This window comes from Pyrus communis, chromosome 16 (genome assembly GCF_041283825.1).
Source record: "Pyrus communis isolate YQ-2024b chromosome 16, ASM4128382v1, whole genome shotgun sequence".
Classification (NCBI taxonomy): domain Eukaryota; kingdom Viridiplantae; phylum Streptophyta; class Magnoliopsida; order Rosales; family Rosaceae; genus Pyrus; species Pyrus communis.
The window spans coordinates 14060866-14081806 of record NC_142580.1 but is presented as its reverse complement, the minus strand read 5'-3'; the positions used below and the strand labels follow the sequence as shown (position 1 = coordinate 14081806).

The following is a 20941-nucleotide window of genomic DNA, read 5'->3' as shown; positions in this document are numbered from 1 at the left end:
ACCAGTATGAATTTACAAATTGTGCATCAACGAGGATTGCTGACAACGCGCGTGACTCAAATCTTGGTGGGGCAACACACAAGGTAGGGACCTTACCAACTGCCAACCCTCGTTGGATGTAACAGTAATTTTCCTTACGTAGATGACTAGATATAATTTGTTGTACAACCTGAAGTAGGTAAGAAATGAATTCCTATCACCAGTTCATCCAAATTTAGATTTAATATCTAAACAAACATAATAGCTAGATAAAAATGTTTGATGTCCTTATGCTATTAGTTAACAAAGAACAGATCATTTAAAAAAGCTCATGCTTTTGTTAAGAAAGCTGACGCCTAAAAGATCTCCATTTTTGAAGCCAAATATTCTAAAAGATCTGCAATGTACATACCAACTAATTTAATTAAGTACACAATCTTAAATAAAGTTTATATGTTTCAAACTAGTATTAGAAAGAGCAGATTATTTTATTTAAGTGGCATAAAAAAGCACGAGGCAATTAACAAATGAAGGCTTGAATAGGCGACATATACGCGTGCTTTTAGTTCTATTTTAACTAATAAAAAAATAACATATACATAAATTGTTGGATTGTTAAAAAAGTTATAGAGTGAATTCTACAAAATGTATGTCAAAAAATGTGTCCCCGATCCTAACTAATTAACTGACTATATATATATATATATGTTAGAATAAATTTGACCTCTAAAAAACCAAAGAAGATGAAGTCATAACAACTTCACTATTTATATAGTCAAACAATCCTTGCGACTCTCCTTAGAGTTCTTGTAGAAAAACAACTCTTTCTCCTTATATCTAAGTAAGAAAATCAGCATTCTTTCGTAGTTTTAATCCTACAGTGATAAGACTAATTCTCTTCTAATAAGCCTTTTTCGTACTAATTTGTCACAAAGCAAGCAATATAAAGTCTGAACTCTTACTTATAAATTCTTGTATTCTCCTACTTGAGTATGAGCTAAGTTGTAAGCACAACTTTCAAATCATAATGGCACTAAGCCCTAAAACCAAGAGATATCATCACATACAATCTATCCATGCTTCTGAAAATATGGATCCAGTGAATGTAGATTGCAAAACATTATGCAAACATATTCAAAAGTTACTTATATTCAATCGGCACATATAACAATGTGATTGTTAAACACAACTTCATCGAAGTTTGCACCTACTTTTTGAAGCCAAACTTGAATTGGCTTGAATATTATTCCAACTCGGGCAAATCTCGAGAAGAGACATGTTAGAATTGACTTTTGTGTGGGAATAAAACTTCATGAAAAACATTTGAAAACTTTGAGTTTTAACGATAAGGATAAAATAAAAGGTAAAATGAATAGTATCAGGATTGACTTTTTAATGTAAAAATATGATTTTTCGTTAAAATGAACAGTACCAAGAGCTTTTCGTTAAAGCCCCCTAAAATCTACCGTCTTTTATCAACAAAAAGAAAACACTTAACAACAATAATGTTAAGCTTCAATTAACAATAAACTTTATTAACTTTTAAATTACTTGAACACAATAAGTAATAAAGTAATAATCCAACATAATCAAACCACAATTTGTTTCATAAGCATCAAAATAAATTATAACTTCACAAGAGTTTTAAGTCATAGTCAATAACAATTCTAGTAACCAACAATCATTGCAACACAATGAATGACTTATCAATAATTCAGCCAATTGCTTTAATAAAACCATAAACCAATTTCTAAGCATCCAAGTGAATTATGATGTCAAATCGAATATTTATAGGGGGGCCTGAATACCCTTAGACTTATTCTTGTAGTCTAATATATGATTCTCCTACTTGAGCATAAGTTAAAGGTATCGCACAACTAATAGGATTTTTAGTACCTAAGTAACGGAGGTTAAAATCACACAAAATATTTGCAAGAGAACAAAATGTTGTAGTATAGATACTCATGCAAGGTCGTTCTCCACAAAGACTATTTAAATAATTTATGTAAAACCAATTCCTAATTAACTACTTAAAACTAAAATATTCAAAAATATGATTTTGAATTTGGGTAATATTAAAAACGAATTTTAATTAATAACCAAGTAGCAAATTAGGCCAAAATTAAGAAGATAAAAGAAAAGAGTTTTTGAATACCAATTTATAAAAGCACTAGGGTTCCGCCATCACCATGACAATCATATGTATTTTTACGAACTACTTATGATCTACACATGCCACTTTGAAAGTTAGGTTTTCCTAATATATATTCTCCTCATGATATTCAAGCAAGAACGTATATTTAACATGCAATATGTATGTGATATTCAGATCAAATATAAACATTGAAGACTCGTTAAGTTCTGCGAAAACCCTTCGAAAAACCATGTAACCCCTAAGACGTGATATTCATCTTAAGTGAAATTACAATTATTAACCACAAGAAGCAAAACTCAATTCTCCGGTGATATTCCAATTGAATTGCATCAAATTACTTTTCTAGAAATCCTAATGGTGATCAATCATTAAGACAATTAGACAATTTAAAGCAATGATCAATAATTCAAAGCATGCATGCAATCAAGCATAAGCAAGTAAATAAAAATTACATATTCATGCTAAGGCTCAAGGCTTCGCCCTAACAAAACAGATTAGTTATGCATATTCATAATTAAAATCATAAAAAATATTATTATGAAGACAAGGATTGAAAATACCTTAAAGTAAAAATCTGAAATTCTCCAAGAACCCTAGCCAATTTCCTATCTCCAAAGTAAAATAAAAGAAGTAGAAAAGCTAGGACCGGCCAAGCCTTATATCCCTCTACACAAGCTATCGCATAATCCCAAATAAAGTCTTTGTATCCAACTAGGAAACTAAATAATAATAAAATATACTAAAAAATAAAGTCTTAATTAAGTTAGGAGAATCTGCAAAGGAATTGTTCGGCCACGTTTTAGCCTCAAATCTCTTCCAAATCCGGCCTATGAAAGCTTGTTTTAAAGATCGGAATGTTCCGAACACATCTCTAGAAGAGGCCAAATCCAAAATAGGCCATCTTGGGCTCCAAAACTCGCAATTAAGCCCAAAATGGCACTTTTCCAGCACTACGCATTGCTTCTTTATTCTATTGCCAGAAAATAACCGCTTGTAGAAAAATATGATATTTTAATACAATCAAGCTAAGTGACTCACGAACGTCCTCCAACTAGAATTACTCCAAAGTTCATCCATTTGATCATATTATGCTTCAGAGGAAGTTGAAAATCCTATATTGAAAATACAATTCAAATTATCAAAATTCTTCCAAAATAATAACCAAAATATACTAATAATAGGTTTAAATATATAATATAAAATATACTCACCAACAACCAATAAAGAATTCAGAGGATTAACAAGGCATGATCACAAGAAGCCAATGGTCACCAATGGGCGGTAAATGATGGTCATGCTTAATTGATCCCTATTGACAACACATTACTTTTTCCTGCAAGCAGGAGTGAGGTGCTCGATGGTCATACAAAGGTTCTTGGGTGATTCTATTAGCGATCACTTCCTATCTAGTTAAGTATAAGGTTTGGTACAAGCATGACATGTGGGTGATAGAAAAAAACAATAGCAAAATTTAGTTTTTGTGAAATCACATTTCTTTTTGTGAATTTATTTTGTAATATAAGATAAAATTGTCTTTTCACCCTCTTTTGATTCATAAAAAGAATTTTGTTAATAAGTAATTTAGATATTTATTTAAGGATAATGCTAGGGAGACATTTTAAAATCAAATTTGCAAATCAAATAATGTGTTACCAATAAAAAATAAGCATGTTAATCAACATTAAGTAATAATCTAATCGTCAACATCCACATGATTGGGTTTCTACGATTTGATTTAAAAATTTGGTCTCCCAAACATTGCCCTTTATTTAAGGCTTATTATATTAACACCCCACAAATTATTGAATAAACCCTACATACTTAATACATCCTACATTTGCTTTTTCACTTAAAAATTATCTTAATACGCCCCACAAACTTTCCCATAATACCCTCACACCCCACATTCTCAATATACATATTTTATTTTGTACATACACCCCACATCCAAGTAAATGAGAAAATCCATAAAATAATTCAATCTAATAAAGTACTAAGATCTCATTCTAATTTGGATTTTTTGAGATCATTCTAAAGCATGGCTTTTTTAGTGAGGATTTGTTAGGCGGCTATTGGCAGAAGAGACCCTGGTCCCCATTCAAGCAGCTCTTTGCTTGTGTCATCCTTGTGAACAATCACCTCAACGAAGCACAAGCAATCCTTCTTATCCCCCGTTGCTGTTGCGGTCACTTCCGTTAGCTTCTCCTCGGTACGAACCTGAGACCGAAAAAGAAAGGAAAAAACACATACATTAGGTCATAATTTACTTATAATCTAACAAAGCAAGTCCAATGCTATTCACGCTCTCAGTTTGCACTCTAAAAGATGAATATAAATATAGAAGTTTAAATAACGCAGCAAATGCAAGATTACATAATTATTGATGTCGTCGAAATCACTAAAACAATGAAAAATATGAAGTCTTACCTCATGTGAAGCTTCCGAAACATCGATTCGTGTTCCATTCGTTAAAAACAATTTTTCCCAATCAACATTTTTGTAGTTTCATTGGTTAGAGTTTTATTCAACAATTGAGGAGGAGAGAGTTTTGATAGTTGAGAAGATAAATAATACGCTAAAAGTGATTTGTATGTATTCAAAAAATTTTATTTTTTTTAAAACCTAATAAGGTCAAAATTATCATTGCAAAATGGTGTACATAAGTAATTTAATATTAAATTTTATATGAAGTGCATTCAACATTTTATGAGATGTTAATATAAAAAGCTTTATTTAATTCAGATTAAATAGCCGTAGGATATATGGTTAGGAATGTTGTGGTTGTTTGTATTTTGACAAAAGTTGGGACCCCTAATGTTCAATATTCTTTATAATTGTTTTGAATTGAAATCTTGACTTAGTTTGTAAAATTGGGCTCACTTTTCGAAATATGTTTCTTGTTAGATTATATGAGGACTTCAAAATCTGAGTATGCTGCATTTGAGGAGAAGGTTAAACGAACTCTTTACCTTGATAACATCTCACCCCAGGTCACCGAATCTATTGTGAAAACTGCACTTTCTTAGTTTGAGACTGTGAAAACTGTTCGGTTCATTCCAAATTACTTGGAATCAAGGAACGTCCCACACTGTGCACTGGTGGAGATGGAGAATCCGAAGCAAGCCAGTGTCATTGGCAAGGAGATAACGGAATTCCGTTTCATGATTTTGGGGATACCAAGGCCTGTGAGGGCACATTCTGCTGCGGCCAACATGTTTGATGAGCACCCTGTTATGCCTAGAAGACAGATGTAGTGTCATTGGTTGGAGCCAGAAGATCCTAACTTTGAAGTGGCAAAGAAACTGAAGGAATGACATGGAAAGCAAACTGTAGAATGTTTTTTGCTTAAGAAACAACTGGAGGAAGAAGAGAAGCTTGCAAAGCTGCAAAGTGAGGCCTTTAAAGCACATTATAAGAAGTATGAAAGGGTAGATATCGTGATGTCTGATGGAACTGCTCGTCGTTTGTCACACACCATTATAAAATTCGAGTGGCAGACGATTGATGATAGGGTATTTACAATTAATTACTAATTCCAAACCCAAGGGTTATTTACAAGGCAAACGGGTCAGTCAAAGCTTAATTGTTCAGATCTTGCTATCTGTTGTTATCAAAACTATTTTCTATCAGAATGAGGTGAGGAAAGATAAGGTTTTGCGCTTTGAAGAGGGAAGTTTAATCAAATTTTCTTATGCTCGGTGGTTGGGTCCTTATCAATCAATAAGTGGAAGAAATTACAAGGAAATGGCACATACAGAGGTCGAGGAGTTGCTGGTTCATCTTGAGGGGTCTTTAGAAATTTCAAGCATGGAACAGGGGGTTAAACTGGTAGGTGCAGCTTTGGTGGAGCAGCCTCTCAATATCCTTTGTAGCTCTTGGAGAGAGTATGGGGAACTTCAGATTAATTGGGTAAAGGATAATACATATATGATTATAGTGTGGGATGAAGAAATGGCTTCACGAATATTAGAGCAGGTCCATTGGGCTGTGATCAAGCAGAATTTTTTTGTCAAACGTTGGCCAAGTGATTTGGCTTTGGAGAAGGTACAGGTGGAGATGGTGCCTTTCTGGGTTCAGATGAAGGGGATCCCATTGTATCTATGTACTGAAGAAAGTGCTAGAAGGCTTGCTAGGGAGATTGGAGAGCTGTTGGAAGTTGAAATTTGTATCTTCTCAGGTGATAGTCAACAAGAATGGGCTGGACGTGGCTCTTCTAATGTTACAAATAATACCAGTTCATCAAGTGGGCAGCATAGCTTGGCTGATGATTATGAGCTGCATGGTGGACCGACCTGGAATGTTTTTGGGCTGAGAAATCAGGTCCCATCAAGAGGGGTTGTAATTGAGGAGCTGAGAGGCAATGGAGGATAGATAGCCCAGACCAATGGAGTGTGACAACTGGTTAGTACCATTGAATTATATAAGTCTACCAGAGAATGTGTCTGGAAGCTAAATAAAGATGCCAGTTGCGAATAATCCGCAAGCTAACATGACTCGGGGCCTTATGATGAGTATGCCGGGGGCATACAGTATGCAAGTTCGAGAGAGGGAAGTCAATCAAGTAGAAAATCTGCTTGTGGGAATGGGTCTGAAAAGAAGGGCAGATGGTATGGGGACTAGCAGATACCAACCACCAACAAAGAAGTCAAGAGGGGTACAAGGTGTTTCTTCGACAATACATGGATGAGGTAGAAGAGAGCGAGTTGTAGAAGGTGGAAGATGTCTTTATGTTGAAGAAAACCTGTTGGAGGTTCCGGTTCATCAGGACAGAATATGGGCTATTTCAGATGAGAATGTGGTGGAAGAAATGGAAATATTAAGAACTAGACAAATGGGAACTGGCCTGAAACAGCCGCAAGTTCGCCATGATCTATCTTCTATGGAACTACCGTGGTCTCGAGTTGGACACGGTAGTTCGAGCCTTACACGGGCTTATAAGTAAACATCGACCTGTTGTGATTTTTCTATTAGAAACAAAGATGAAAAATCACAAGATTGAAGGCGTTAGACGGAGAATGGGGTATTTAAATGGGTTTGATGTTCCTCCAGTTGGAGCTGCTGGAGGGCTGAGTTTATGGTGGAACGGGTCTGTGGAGGTAAATATATTGTTTTCTTTAAAGAATTTAATTCATATAGTGATGAAGATTGATGTTGAATGTGATTGGATGCAAAATACATGGGTGTATGGCAGCCCATATAAAGAGGAAAAAACTGATTTCTGGAAGTGGGCAACAAATGTGCTTCAGGCTAGTGATCTCCCATGGTTTTGTGGAGGGAGGGGGGGGGGGGATGATTTAAATGAAATTTTGTGGGATAATGAGAGATGTGGGGGAAAGGAGGGGCCACATATAAGATCGAAGTTCTTGCATGATTTCGTGGAGAAAATGGAGTTAATTGACCTGGGGTGTTGTGGTCCAAGATTCACATGGAGGAGAACGCGAAATAATGTTTTGGTGCAAGAAAGACTAGACAGAGGTTTGGTTAATGCTCAATGGCTGATTCAATGGCCAAATACGAAGGTTACTCACGGGACTGTCTGAGCTTCAGATTATTGTTCTTTGATTGTGGACACTGATCTGAGCAAAGATTGGGGACATCATTTGTTTGGCTTTGAAGTGTTTTGGATAAACGAGGACAGTTGTAGAGAGGTTGTGGAGAGAAGCTGAAATAATCAATTTGAGGGGGGATGGTTAAATAAATAGCTGAAGAAGTTAAAATTGTGTAAAGATAATCTGAAGGAGTTGAGTAATGGGAAATTTAAGGATAGAAGAATGAGGATTGAAGATCTTACTAAGCACCTTGGGAATCTGCAAATGAATTGGGAGGAAAATATTGATAAAATCAAAGCTAATTCAGAGTCTTGAAATATTAGAAGAACAAGAAGAGCAGTTTTGGCATCAATGATCTCGTATAAAATGGTTACAAGCTGGTGATGCTAATACTGCGTTTTTCCATCAAACTACTATACAGCGAAGGCGGACAAACATAATTGGAAAGATTCAAAATGGCAGGGGTTCGTGGGTGGAGGATCAGGAGGGCATCAAAGGAACAATTGAAAATCATTTCAAGAATTTATTCTCATCAAATGGACATCGTGACTGTGGAAATATTTTGGACTGTGTTCAACCTGTGGTTACGACTCAGATGAATGAAGTGTTGACTCGACCTCTGGCGGATGAGGAAATTAAAGATGATGTGTTTCAGATAGGAAGGCTGAAAGCTCCAGGGCCGGATGGATTCCAAGGTGTGTTTTTTCAATCTTACTAGGATACAATTGAAGTGGAGATTAAAGGTTTGGCAGCTGAGTTTCTAAATGGAGGAACAAGTTTAAAGAAGTTAAATTCCACTAATATTGTCCTAATTCATAAAATTCCTAATCCAGAATCGGTGAGCCATATTCGGCCAATAAGTTTGTGTAATTATTCCTAACAAATCGGCGTAAACCCCTGCTTTCTAATATTATATCTCATTCTCAGAATGCTTTTGTGGAAGGAAGACAGATTCAAGATAATATCATCATTGCCCATGAAGTTTTCCATTTTCTTAAACTCAGGAAAGCGAAGCTCAAGTGTGACATGGGAATTAAGCTTGATATGAATAAGGCATATGATCAGATGGAATGGGATATCTTGGAAGCTATTATGTTGAAGATGGGTTTCGATAGAAATTGGGTGAATTTGGTGATGAATTGTGTTACCACAGTCGAGTTCTCGGTCTTGATTAATGGGCATCCGGGAATGAGATTTAAGTCGACAAAGGGTTTGAGGCAGGGTGACCCACTTTCACCCTATTTATTCCTTCTTGTCAGTGAGGTGTTATCTCTTCTGATCAGATATGCCACTGATATGGGATTTGTTGAAGGAATTCGGATCAGTGCTAACGAACCATGCCTCTCTCATCTTCTATTCACATATAACACTCTGATCTTTCTGAAAGCCACAAGAAACAATTGTCGGAATAAGCCTACTGTCATGCGTCCGGTTAGGAGGTTAGTTTGCAAAAGTCTGGTTTATTTTAGTGTTAATACACTAATTGAGGTGTGTCAGGATCTTTGTAGCATTCTGAATGTGCCACAAGTAGAGGACCCAAGGAAGTATTTGGGAATTCTGACAGATTGGGGAAGTTCAAAAAAAAAAAAAAAAAAAAAAAAAAAAGGCATTGGCCTATGTTAAGGATCGTGTTTTTAGGAAGATAAAAGGGTGGAAACAATAGCTCCTTTCTCAAGCCGGATAGGAGGTGCTGATTCCTCCGTCACCCCAAAATGAAAAGGGTGATCTCGTAGTTCTTGGTCTATGAAGATACATTGTTAGGTGCTCCGTTTTATTTTCCCATTGAGGTTGAACTTAAACATGTGCTTTCACAGCCCAGGCACAACAACGCAATTATTAAGGGTGTGCCCTACCACTGAGTTAGTAGCCCGCCGTGCAAGCCTCCTATTAGGGGCCTACTATGCCAAAATCGAGAGAAACCATATCCCTATCTTTCCTTTTTTACGTCCCCACGTTGTCACACGGGAGGGACATGGGGACGTAAAAAAGGGATTCTATCAACTTGTTCCAACCTAGGATAATAAGCTTATGAGCTTAATCTTATTTCACTATCGAAAAACGAAAAAAGACTTTCATCTCCAAGTTTAACTCATACATAGCTTGCTTCTTTTTGGGTGTGAAGCGATGTCAAATCAAAATACCCAACAAGCATTAGCTCTCCCAACAATCAGTACGGCTACCTTGTTATGACTTCACTCCAGTCACTAGCTTTGCCTTCGGTATGCCCCCTTGCAATTAAGGTAATGACTTCAAGCATGGCCAGCTCCCATAGTGTTACGACCAGTGTGTACAAGGCCCGAGAATGAATTCCTTGTCGTATGGCTGACCGACGATTACTAGTGATTTCGGCTTCATGTGGGCAAGTTGCAGCCTACAATCTAAATTGAGGACGGGTTTTTGGAGTTAGCTCACCCTCACGGGATCGCGACCATTTGTCCCAACCATTGTAGCACATGTGTCACCTAGGGCATAAGGGGCATGATGACTTGACGTCATCCTCAGCTTCCTCCGGCTTATCACCAACAGTCTGCATAGGGTTCCAAACTCAACAGTAGCAACTAAACACGAGGGTTGCGCTCGTTACAGGACTTAACCCAACACCTTACAGCACAAGCACAACCATGCACCACCTGTATCCGCGTTCCCGAGGATTTTTAATACTTGCTTGATTTTAAGTATATGGGGGTTTTGTTCTCTAAAAGGCTGTAAATCCCCTTGCATATAGAATTAAATTAAAGGAAAGATCATATTCTATTAGTTCTATTAGTGAAAAGGAACACATGAATCGTGATAGTCATTCCATTACTAATGTAGTGTCTACTGACCAGGTCTTTAATTAGATTGGATAGCAGGAAGAAAATATAATTAAATTTATAGTTTCGAAAAGGCCAAAAGACGCTTGTATACATATTCATGTATGTCTTTTAGTGATCCGGCATTCAATCTAATTAATATTGATTGATCGTCTAATTGGTTTTTACTTAAAATATATTTCTAATAGATCTAATAAAGCACAAAAATCAATTTTTATTTTTTTCTTAACCCCCAATCAAGAACATAATAGGACGTCTTCCCATTGTTTCATAGAGACAATAGGGAGACGGTAAGGATTAGATCAAAATCAAATGTGAAAAGTGGTGTGGTAGAGAAGGAAAGAAATAGGGTATGTGATAGATAGTGACCTATCTTCCTTCTTTATTTTTATACTTTTTACTTAACTTAATGAAGAGCAACAAAATAAGGAATAGGTTTTTTTATTTTTTTATTTTTTTATTTTTTTTTATTTTTTTTAATTCTACATGTTAGTATCATTTCTTTGATACTTTCAAGGGGGTTTCCACATATTTTGCTTGGGCTTAATCTTTTGTAATTATACTAGAAATCATATAAGAACTTGTTATAATTGAATTTATTGGATTATTTCATCAAAGGTGTTGGGCAAAATAACTTTTTGACTATGCACCAGTGATTTCCCTATTATTTATTAGTGAACAATAATTGAATAATTCCTTCATAGAGAATAGAGGACATAATTCACATGGATATAGTAAATCTCGCTTGGCCCGCTTTAATGGTAGCCTTTACGTTTTCCCTTTCACTTGTAGTATGGGGAAGGAGTGAACTCTAGAACTACTACTAATTGAGTTTAGGAACTAAATTGTATCACTTTTTTTTTTATTGATCGTTCTGCAAAGTTTTTTTATATTTAAAATTCCACTATTTGAATTTAAATTTTATTTTTAAATTGAAATAAAAATGAAAAATATCTTCATTTCGAAATTCTCTTGGATTTTAGTTGAACTCTTCCAAGAGTCACCTCACTTCACTACATCACATGTGAGACATAGTTGAGATCTCTTGTTGAGCATATTCGAAGTACCTACAATGTTTTCAACCATCGTTAAGTCTCAATGACGATCCATGAAGATTATGTCACATGTATCAACCCAACCAAGACATGATACATCAACGAAATCAAAGCCAAGACATATTGCGTCTACATCAACAAAGCATTAGGAGATTGAAGTCATGCAAACAAATCCCAGACAACCTTGCCCACCTCTATACGATGTCACTGCCGAAGTCAACCTTCCATAAGGTTATCCGAGGAATTGGTATTCCTAACTATTCATATGCAATGCTTGTAGTTCTCATTTGGAAGTTTTGTCAAACTCAGGAGGAGTATCCAGAAGTATACTCACTTGATCTTAATGTACTCTTTTTCCCTACGATTAGGAGGATTTTTTCCACTAGGTTTTTGCTACCTAACTAGGTTTTGACGAGGCATCCATCCTAGGCTGGTCATACCTTTGTGAGCTCTTTTACTGGGTTTTTCTCCCACCTTTGTGTTTACCATAGTGAGGTTTTGTGAGTTTTACCTTTTATGCATTCTTTCGTTGATTTGAGACTCACATTCGTGCATTGTGCTGACGACTTCATCAACTGTACTTACCTCATCAATGAAGACTTGATGCGTCATTTAGTTGAGTATTTACACACTTAAGGGGGAGTGTTGCAGTCCTATTAAATTATGAATGTGATCGTGTAAATCCTATCATATCTGGGACATCCTTGTGAGATTCTACCATGTCTCTTAGACTAGATATTATCCTATTAGAGTTGTAATCTTATTGGGGTAAGGAATTTACCTTCCCTACTACTATAAATAAAGGCACAATGAGATGATCTAACACATACCTCACAATTACACATCTCTCTCTTTCTCTCTACTGTGTCGCACCTCCTCTCTCTATGGTCTCCATAATTGTTCAGTAAATTATGCCTACAATAATTATTAATTTTTATAAAAATATAACTCTTTTGAAAATACAGTCTACCAAATGTTCAAAAACTTTATTTTATAGCCAATTGTTTGTAAAGCACACTAAAAACAGTTTTTTTTTTTTTTTTTTAAGAACAGTAATTCCAAATTGCCCATAAACTGTAGTGGTAAGAGAAACTCTAGCTGATCCAATACTGGGCAATTTAGGTTCTATGTTCAATTCCCTCCGCTATCAATTGTATAGAAAAGATTTCTTCAAAGAAAAACAAAAAACAAAAATCAACCAATATTTTCTTTGATAGGGTTAATGACGTTGCATTCTAGGGAACCGGACCCAAAGGAATTGAGTCCAAGGATCAAATGATCTGGACCATTGAAATTTAATCAAATGGCTACAATTATTATAACTTTTAGACGGACCCCATGTTTGTAGCCGTTGGATCAAATTTCAATGGCCCAGATCATTTGATCCTTAAGCTCAGATTTTTTGTGTCCAGAGGGAATCCGGTTTAGCATTCTAGACTTCTAGTGATGATACATGGCAGATTTTATTTATAATTTGACCGTTTATAGCAAATTATAGCTCGAAAACCAAAACATTCCAAGACAAGTTTGTCCAAATGCTAAAATTTGGAGCCAATAGAATTTCTTCAAATATCAAGATCAGCATGTATATTACAATTTAAGGTGCAGAAACCTGCTTAATGCTAAGGTGAGACTGTAACTATATATTCAAAGCGTAAACAATGTTCCAATGTTGAAACTTCCCACTTCCCAGTGAGGATTCTAAACCACAGGCAACCAAGATACACCAACGCCTTAAAAGTCACTCCGTGTAGCAAATGATCGGAAAATATGGCTTTACGATTGGTGAAGCTGTTTTGTCCAGTCAAAAGCTGCCCAATCTTGATCGAAGCTCTTAACCGCTTGCTTTTGTGCCTCCACCGTCTCGTGTCTTCGGCGACGATACATGTCTTCCTCAGGCAATTGTAGCATGCCTCTAATGACATTCAGTCCAAGACTGCTGTTGAACTGCTGTTCGTCATCAATAACGTGGACAAACCCTTTATTCAATCCAAACTCCACATGGAAGTACGGAAAGTCCTTTGGAATCGACCCACGCAAGCCCTTCACACTTGTATCAATTAGTCTCTTTGCATTGTGCTGGCTCCACTCTTCTTCAGCTTCATCAATTGCCTATGAGAAATTTTATGCATTTTTAGTTTAAATGAGCAGAAAAATTAAAATCAGAGACTAAATTCAACATCATAGATTAAAATGTATATAAACATTCAGTTCAGAATATTTTAAACACGAAACAACTGAGAACCTAATAAAATCTATATGTATACATGTGTTTGAATAAAACTACACGCTGGGCATGCACTTGTACGTGTATTTATCTAGATCTACTACCACAGATATGCCTACATGAAATAACGTCACAGGTTCCCGGAAAAGGGAATAAATCATGAGGATTTTTCCATAAACAAGTGAAAATTTCAAAACAAGCAGCAGAAAATCAAAGCATTTAAAATGAAAATAAGAACAATCATTACCTTTTTGAAATATAGAGGAGCCTCTTTGGCAATTTCATGGGGCATAGGAATACACTCAACTATACAGTGGCGGCGTTGTTGAGCCAACCCCATCACAGTTTCAAGAAAAACTACTTCCTTCTCTTGCTTTGCAAACATCATAATAAGGCATTTCTTGAAATTTCGAATTTCTTGCCACACATCGTCGTCAACAGTTCTTGTGGAAGCCACATGCTGTTAAGAGTTATATGGATCAGAATCAAATTCATATTAACAAAACTATTTGAAGTAATCATAAAAGGGCAAACTAAATTTACATTCCCTAGTATTAAAATCGACTTGGATGTTGCACATTAACCTGGAAAGGGTTCCAATAATCACCTTTTTCATTTGGGTTGAAGGCGGTAGATTTTTCAACACCCTTACATTTGGAAAATGATAATTCCTTGTTAAAGAATGAACTTTCCCTTCTAAAGCTTTAAAGTAAAGAAGGAATGCTCGTGCTCATTATCAAATGACTACTGAAACAAACAACATAAGAGAAGCAACTAAATTAAGCTCACCTGCATTGGTAAAATACAACAGTGACCAGGCACAACAGGCTGCTGCTGTGGCAACATTAAATATGTGAAGTTTGCTATGGCCACAACAAGATGCGCCGGCCTCCTCGGATTTTCAAAACAAAAGAAACATCTCTCCTGCTGCGTTGCAAATCGAGTTGCAAAACTGTTGTTCTGGGTGACTTTCTGATCACTACCCTGCTTTTTCTTGGACTTCTTTCTTGGAGCATCATCATAGTCATATTCATCATCTGCCTGACCAGATATACTGTATTTTTTGTTCTGGGTAATCCTTTGAGCTAGATGCATATCAGCATCATCCTCCTTTTTCTTCTGACGAAGATTCATTTCCTGCATAACATGTCTAAATAAAAGGCAATCTGATTAGACCAAATTCTGACTGAAAAACAAATCACCGTGTACAGGAAATCAATCAACAAATGAACACTCCTCGACAGGAATTGCAAAACAAAACCTGTAAGAATTGGCCCATGTATGTTACAAATGCTACTTGGCACTACAGTTCTGTACTGCAATTTCATCATCCTTACAAACTTTTATCTTGTACTCGTTTTAAAAAATGGTAAAAGCACACAGGATAAGACAAGAACTGAATACTCAATTTCAACAACTGCAAAAAAAACCCAGAAGGGTTGGCCCATGTTTGCCAATAGAAATACTACTCTGCTCCACAGTTCCTTTTTATAACTTAAAGAATTAGTCCACAATTGTCTCTTATTTACAACAAAAAACATCAGACAATACACAAATAATAGGAAAAAAAATAAGATAATAAGAATATACAACATTACCTGCTTGTGCTCTGTTCATTTCCTGGTCTCACAGAATTATCTCCACTAGCCTGCTTTGCCTTTCTGTTTTCTACTTCTTGCTATTAACAAAAAGAAAAATCAATTAATCACTGAAACAAAAGATCGTTATATTATTGTTATATTAACAAAAAGAAAAATCAATTAATCACTGAAACAAAAGATCGTTATATTATTGTTATATTAACAAAAAAGAAAAATCAATTAATAACAAGTTGTCAGCATCCTAAGGAATTACAAAACAAATGGGTAACATTGTTATAAATTAATAATCATAAGAAATATTTTAATAACCCAATACAGAGAAAGATAGGCATCTCTTTAGGAATAAATAAATGCATGCAAAAATGGCAGGACACAAGCCAAGCAAAGACGTAAAGATTTTGTGTGGTTGAAAAAAGAAACCAGCAAACAAAGGACAGCAAATTCCCTAACCAAGATAAGAACCAAAATTGCCCCAACTCTAGAAGAGTAATTTCCACTGCATCAGAAGTTAGAAATCAACTTCTATCCTAAGTTGCCCAATAAACTGGGTGGTTAATTTCAAATGTTGTCGACAAGACTACGGACAATCCAATCTACTAGCATATAGGACATAAAGCTTCATATCCTTGAGAGAGAGAGAGAGAGAGAGAGAGAGAGAGAGAGAGAGAGAGAGAGAGAGGATACTGTAGCTTCTTACCAGAAGTTCCTCAGCTTCTTCTAGCTTTCCTTTCATACGAAGTTGAAAAGCCTTAGCTGCCAACTGGTTCGCACTTAGTTCATGAAATGCAATACTCGCTTCACTTGGTTTGCTAGTGGCTTCACTTGGTTTGCTAGTGGCTGCTATATTTTCATGAGCATGACTACTAAAATCATCAGTCCTTTTACGAAGAACTTCAGACATGAAGCTTCCATCGTTTGAAAACTTATTTAAGCTAGCTACTGCATCCGCTAAAAGACTAGAATCCTGCGTAGAAACGCCTCGCCTTATCCAGGAAAATTTATCTTGAACTTTAGGCTCCCTCATTTTAGGGAGTCCACAAGATACATCCTTCAGGTAGTGCCGACCAGTGTCCTAGAAATCAAATTCACGTAGCATGTAAGACACAAATATTAATTTTTAACTCAAGTTAAAAACAATGCCAATAACAGTTGAATTTAAGCATTTTCAAAAAAATGAGAGCTCTCCCATATACCTTTTTATCATCCTTGTCACTTTGATTGCTGGAATCTGGTTGGCGTTCCTCACTCGGCCCTTTCTGTCTACTTCTTATAGCCTGTAGATGAGCACGAGATTGGGCAGCTTTATTAGATGCCATGGAGACGGTCAGTTGACCAAGAGAACCCCAACGCTCTCCGACAACCTGTATAAAAAACCAAGGATTAGAGCGCAAAGAAATATACCAAAAACCAAAAACAAAACAAGGTAGTTTGTGAACTAGTGATGCTTGCTAAGACCTAGAAAGATGGGATTGGGAAATGGGGCTCAGGTAAATTAGCAGAAGCGAGTTCAATACCAATTTATTCCCCCGTTCTTGGCCTCTCATCAACATATTCCTATCGCAGGAAAATATTCTCAGAATTTAATTCATCAACTCCTCATTCCGATCTGATTAACAAGGGGATTTAAACCTAAAGGATATAGGAAAGTAAACTTATTCTAGGAATCTAATCCAAACCAGAACAGGAAAATTACCATCAACTAAGAGAACCCTCTTTGTCAACCAAAGAGGGTAAAATTACTATTATACCCCCTTTAAGCTTGGTAAGTTTATGGGTTATTGAGTAATATCACTAGCATGCACTCTCCTATAGTTTCTCTCTCACACTATGACTAAAACACCCTACAGAGGGGTACGCCCCACTTTGGTTCCATTTCAGCATACCTCCTGGAGCTTTCGTCCTTCTCGAGTTGCCTGCTCTTTTGCACGCTTCAGAGCTTTTAGTTTCCAACTTGCACCTCCATCCCCAACAACTGAGGAAGACAAAAGTTGGTTTCCAGCAGCTTTAGGTTCATCTGTATCTTCTGGATAACCAGATCCGTCATCCTTTAAATATGGATTTAATTCCCTGGGATTGACCTTTATCTAAAAACACAGGGAAGATAAAGAGTAGTCAGTAAACAAAATACTCTGTAAAAAGAAGTGAAAAACAATTTGTTATTTTCAGGAGGTTAAACTCTTTGCGCTTAACTACAGTAAGTTCCCTCGTGTCCATTTTAGTCTTTAAACTCTAAAATGTGGCAATTAACCTCCCAAACAAAAAATCGTCTGTTTAGTTTGGGGACAATAGTAATTGCTCATCTACACCCATAAGCCAATGGGTTAAATCTATAATTTTTCATGTGCCATCTCTGACCACACCAAACAAAACAAACATGAACTTATTTGCCACATAATATAAACTTTATGGACTAGTTTGTAACTCCAACTTAGTAGAACTAGAAGGGTAAATTCTCGCTTTACAAGATGGAAATATACCTCTTCAGTCAGAGTTTCCTTTGGCTGCTCCTCAGCATTCACTGTAGGGGTTCTATCTGTTTTTCCTTCAGGTCTAAGCATCCACTCTAAGCCAAATTCCTTCCTTGCAATCTCCCCATCTTTCAAACGATTGGGTTCTCTATCTCCATCTATATCGACGAAAGGAATGTGAATATGTTAAGATCATATGATTAGATAAAAATATCTTTTATAAGAATAGCATAGAATACCTACCAGTAAATTCTTCATCCCCCATGTCTCCTAGACTCCTTCGCTTACTCTTTTTCTTTCTGTCTTTTTTACTTCCGTTTTTGCACCTTTCTTTTCTATCAGAATTATCACTGTCTTTACCATCAGAAGCAGAAGAATAATGATCTTCTGATACATATTCTTTCCTTCCCCTCCTTAATCTCCTTTTTGGCCCATAACTGGCCTCATCCTCTGAATCATCCTCAGTACTTCTCTTACCTTTTTTCCTACTCTGACTCCTCCTTCTATCTCGGTCGGAACTTCCCTCACTTTCAACGCCTGACGAATATGATGATGATGATGAATACTCGTCTGATGAATACCACTTTTTTTTAGACCCCTTCTTCATCCTATCAAGCTCTTCCCCATCCGAACTACTAGAGTGAGAGCGCTTCTTTTCCTTCCTGCACTTATTCTCCTTATTACCCGACCTCTTCTTCTGTTTTTGTTTTTCTTTCCCAGGAGCACTCAGATGCTCACCCTGTTAACAATAACAGAATACATTAAACTACTCTCGAAAACAACAAATTAAACAACAGAATGAACAAAGGATGCGATTTACCTTATCAATCTGGTCTCGGGGTATGATCCTCACTCCAGCAAGCATTGTTTGTACTAACTGCCAACAATATGGCCAAGGTACGTACAATCAAACAATTAGCGTCCTGCGGGCAACCACAAACAGAATAGCAAGATCTGTTACCCACCAAAGACGAAAATAAATAATGTCACCCTATAAATAATTTTTGGGGGATAAACTTGAAAATTTTGATTTAGCCTTTCATCCTTCATTTCTTTTTGTAATTAACACTTAATTTACTCTGAATTTGGATAATGAGCTTCTTTTCCCTCCAAATTAATCTCCAGTTTAAGTTAATAGTGTACATGGAATCAAATCTGAAATATTTTTCTGCAATGAATCTAGAATATTTGCAGGTTCATATGTAATAATTCTTGATGGTTCACTAGGCAAAAGAAAAATGATTATTGGTTCACATGGTGGGATTTTAATCAGAAAATAATACGCTCCGATTACTCAGTAAGCAAAGCTCTAATGATATTCAACCCTTCTTAAGAAAAACCAATCTTGAAAAACAGAAGTCCTAAAACATCACAACACACCACTAAACTTCGTGACGTAGGAACCTTGGTGCAATATAAAGGTGCTAATCATGGTTCGAGTTAAATTGGAAAGATTTCATCAAGGAATTGCAAAGAAGTTACAAGCCCGTAGTACTGGACCCTTCAAAATTTCGCAGCGTGTTGGTTCCAACGCATGTGTTAGAATACCCTCCATGAATGGGGTTCAGTTTAACTTTTAACGTTGAAGATCTGATTCCATATAGAGGTTCTAAATTGATGAGGACATCATTGACAACCCCTTTAGCGTTTAGCTTTCTGTTTCCCATTTGGCTATTTTCAAGTAGGATTAAAGTCTAGTTTTTTGTTTTATTTGATTTAGAAATGTTTTCCAAATCCCAATAGGAACAGGCTGTGTATTCCAACTATTAGTTCAGCTGGGAATACTTTTACTAGTATTGGTTCCCCTATAAAGATCCATTGTAATTCTTTAAGGAACTATTAGTTTATGAATAAGAATCGAGTGTTATCTTCCTGCGAAAAAATGAAATGAAATAAAAAAGAGCAAACTTCCTGATTTTCCACATAAACCTTCATCTAATTTTCGATTTACCCCTAAACTTTTAAATTGGAAAATCAAGGACTTAAAACTAATTTTTTTTGGCCAATTTTCCCTACTTAGTTTTCCACAGATTTCTTCCAAAAAATTAAAGTTAATTCTTATCACCATGTGACTCTCTTTTGAGAACAAAAATGTCACTTCGCTAGACTTTTGGACACAAAAATTATAAAATCACACAGATTAGCACAGGTCAACATTTTAGAAATCTAAGATTTTCAATTATTTTAAAGAACGAAGCGATCAAACTACCCCCTCACATGTTGTGCACATGTTTTCGTTTAACAGAAATTTGGATAGAATGAAGAACTAACATCAGGTAAATCGGCCAAAAGAATTAGCAGAAGTCGATTTTCCAATTTAAAAGGTTGGAGGTAAATCGAAAGTTGAGGGAAAATCGACAGTTTACTCATAAAAAATAACAAGAATTAAAATTTCAAACCCTAGATGAACGTAAACCTTGCTCTGGTACCAATTTGATGTAGGATAGAGTCGGGCAGCGTAATTTAGAATGGTTTAGGGGAAGCGAAAACACAGAAAATATAAACTAAAAAATAATATAAGATAACTAGAATCGCACATATTCTTGGCCCTTCACCAATATAATTCCATCAGAAAATCAGAAAAGTAAAATTACCAGCAGTGGCTTGATCCGTGGTTTGTACGACGGTGTTCCTCCGCCTTAACGGCGCGGAGGCTGCTTTCGTAATTCGCAGCAGAAATCACCGACGAAAGAGTTCGAGGTCGTTCTGAAGAACCTTAAAGAGAAAAAGCAGGAGAAAATAAAAAGGAGCAATCTATCAGTCCAAGTAAACGTGGATTTGGGTTTGGATTTTAACCAGGATGACAGGTGCGCAGCGCGCTCCAGAGAGAACCAAAATTTAACGGGAAAAATGGAAAACACGAGTATCCTCTATTTAGTATTTACACCCCCACCAAATTAAAATCCTTTTATTTTTGTCAATGAAAGTCCCATTTTACCCCCTCCAAATTGGCGGATATATATTGTGCTATAAATTTGAAAATATTGTAAGATCGACGGTGTGTGTGCAGTGGAATAAATAAAATAAGACACAAAATTTACGACGTTCCTCTACAGTCAGTGTGACTGGAGTACGTCATCGGGCAGCAGTGATG

General features: G+C 36.2%; 1 protein-coding gene and 1 pseudogene across 3 annotated transcripts; one reads left to right on the top strand and one right to left on the bottom strand.

Annotated features, from left to right (window-relative positions):
- The first annotated feature begins 4966 nt into the window (after positions 1 to 4966).
- LOC148690024 (ASI1-immunoprecipitated protein 1 pseudogene) lies at positions 4967 to 9380 on the top strand (annotated as a pseudogene). The gene has a single exon (XR_015957590.1). The product of XR_015957590.1 is annotated as an ASI1-immunoprecipitated protein 1 pseudogene (transcript).
- A 3707-nt stretch (positions 9381 to 13087) lies between these two features.
- Positions 13088 to 20778, bottom strand: LOC137732333 (uncharacterized). Of its 2 annotated transcripts, XM_088687715.1 has the most exons (11): positions 20442 to 20778; positions 18668 to 18770; positions 18091 to 18586; positions 17857 to 18005; positions 17263 to 17463; positions 16573 to 16740; positions 16077 to 16451; positions 15377 to 15456; positions 14568 to 14928; positions 14026 to 14238; positions 13088 to 13663 (listed from the first exon to the last, which is right to left on the bottom strand). In XM_088687715.1, exons 2-11 carry the CDS (start codon positions 18710 to 18712, stop codon positions 13328 to 13330), a joined length of 2424 nt encoding a protein of 807 aa, XP_088543841.1. In that variant the 5' UTR covers positions 18713 to 18770; positions 20442 to 20778; the 3' UTR covers positions 13088 to 13327. The 2 variants fall into 2 exon arrangements, with proteins under 2 accessions (XP_088543841.1, XP_088543842.1); XM_088687716.1 differs by lacking the exons at positions 13088 to 13663; positions 14026 to 14238 and adding an exon at positions 14318 to 14425 and having other exon boundaries at positions 20442 to 20693.
- Between the last annotated feature and the right edge of the window lie 163 nt (positions 20779 to 20941).

Excerpts from the sequence above, each read along its gene's own strand:
- LOC137732333 (XM_088687715.1), bottom strand. The coding sequence starts at position 18,712 with ATGCTTGCTGGAGTGAGGATCATACCCCGAGACCAGATTGATAAG. Across the intron at positions 16,741-17,262 it reads AAGGACGAAAGCTCCAGGAG|GTTGTCGGAGAGCGTTGGGG; the intron begins GTATGCTGAAAT and ends TTTTTTATACAG. Across the intron at positions 14,239-14,567 it reads GTTGTATTTTACCAATGCAG|CATGTGGCTTCCACAAGAAC; the intron begins GTGAGCTTAATT and ends AACTCTTAACAG.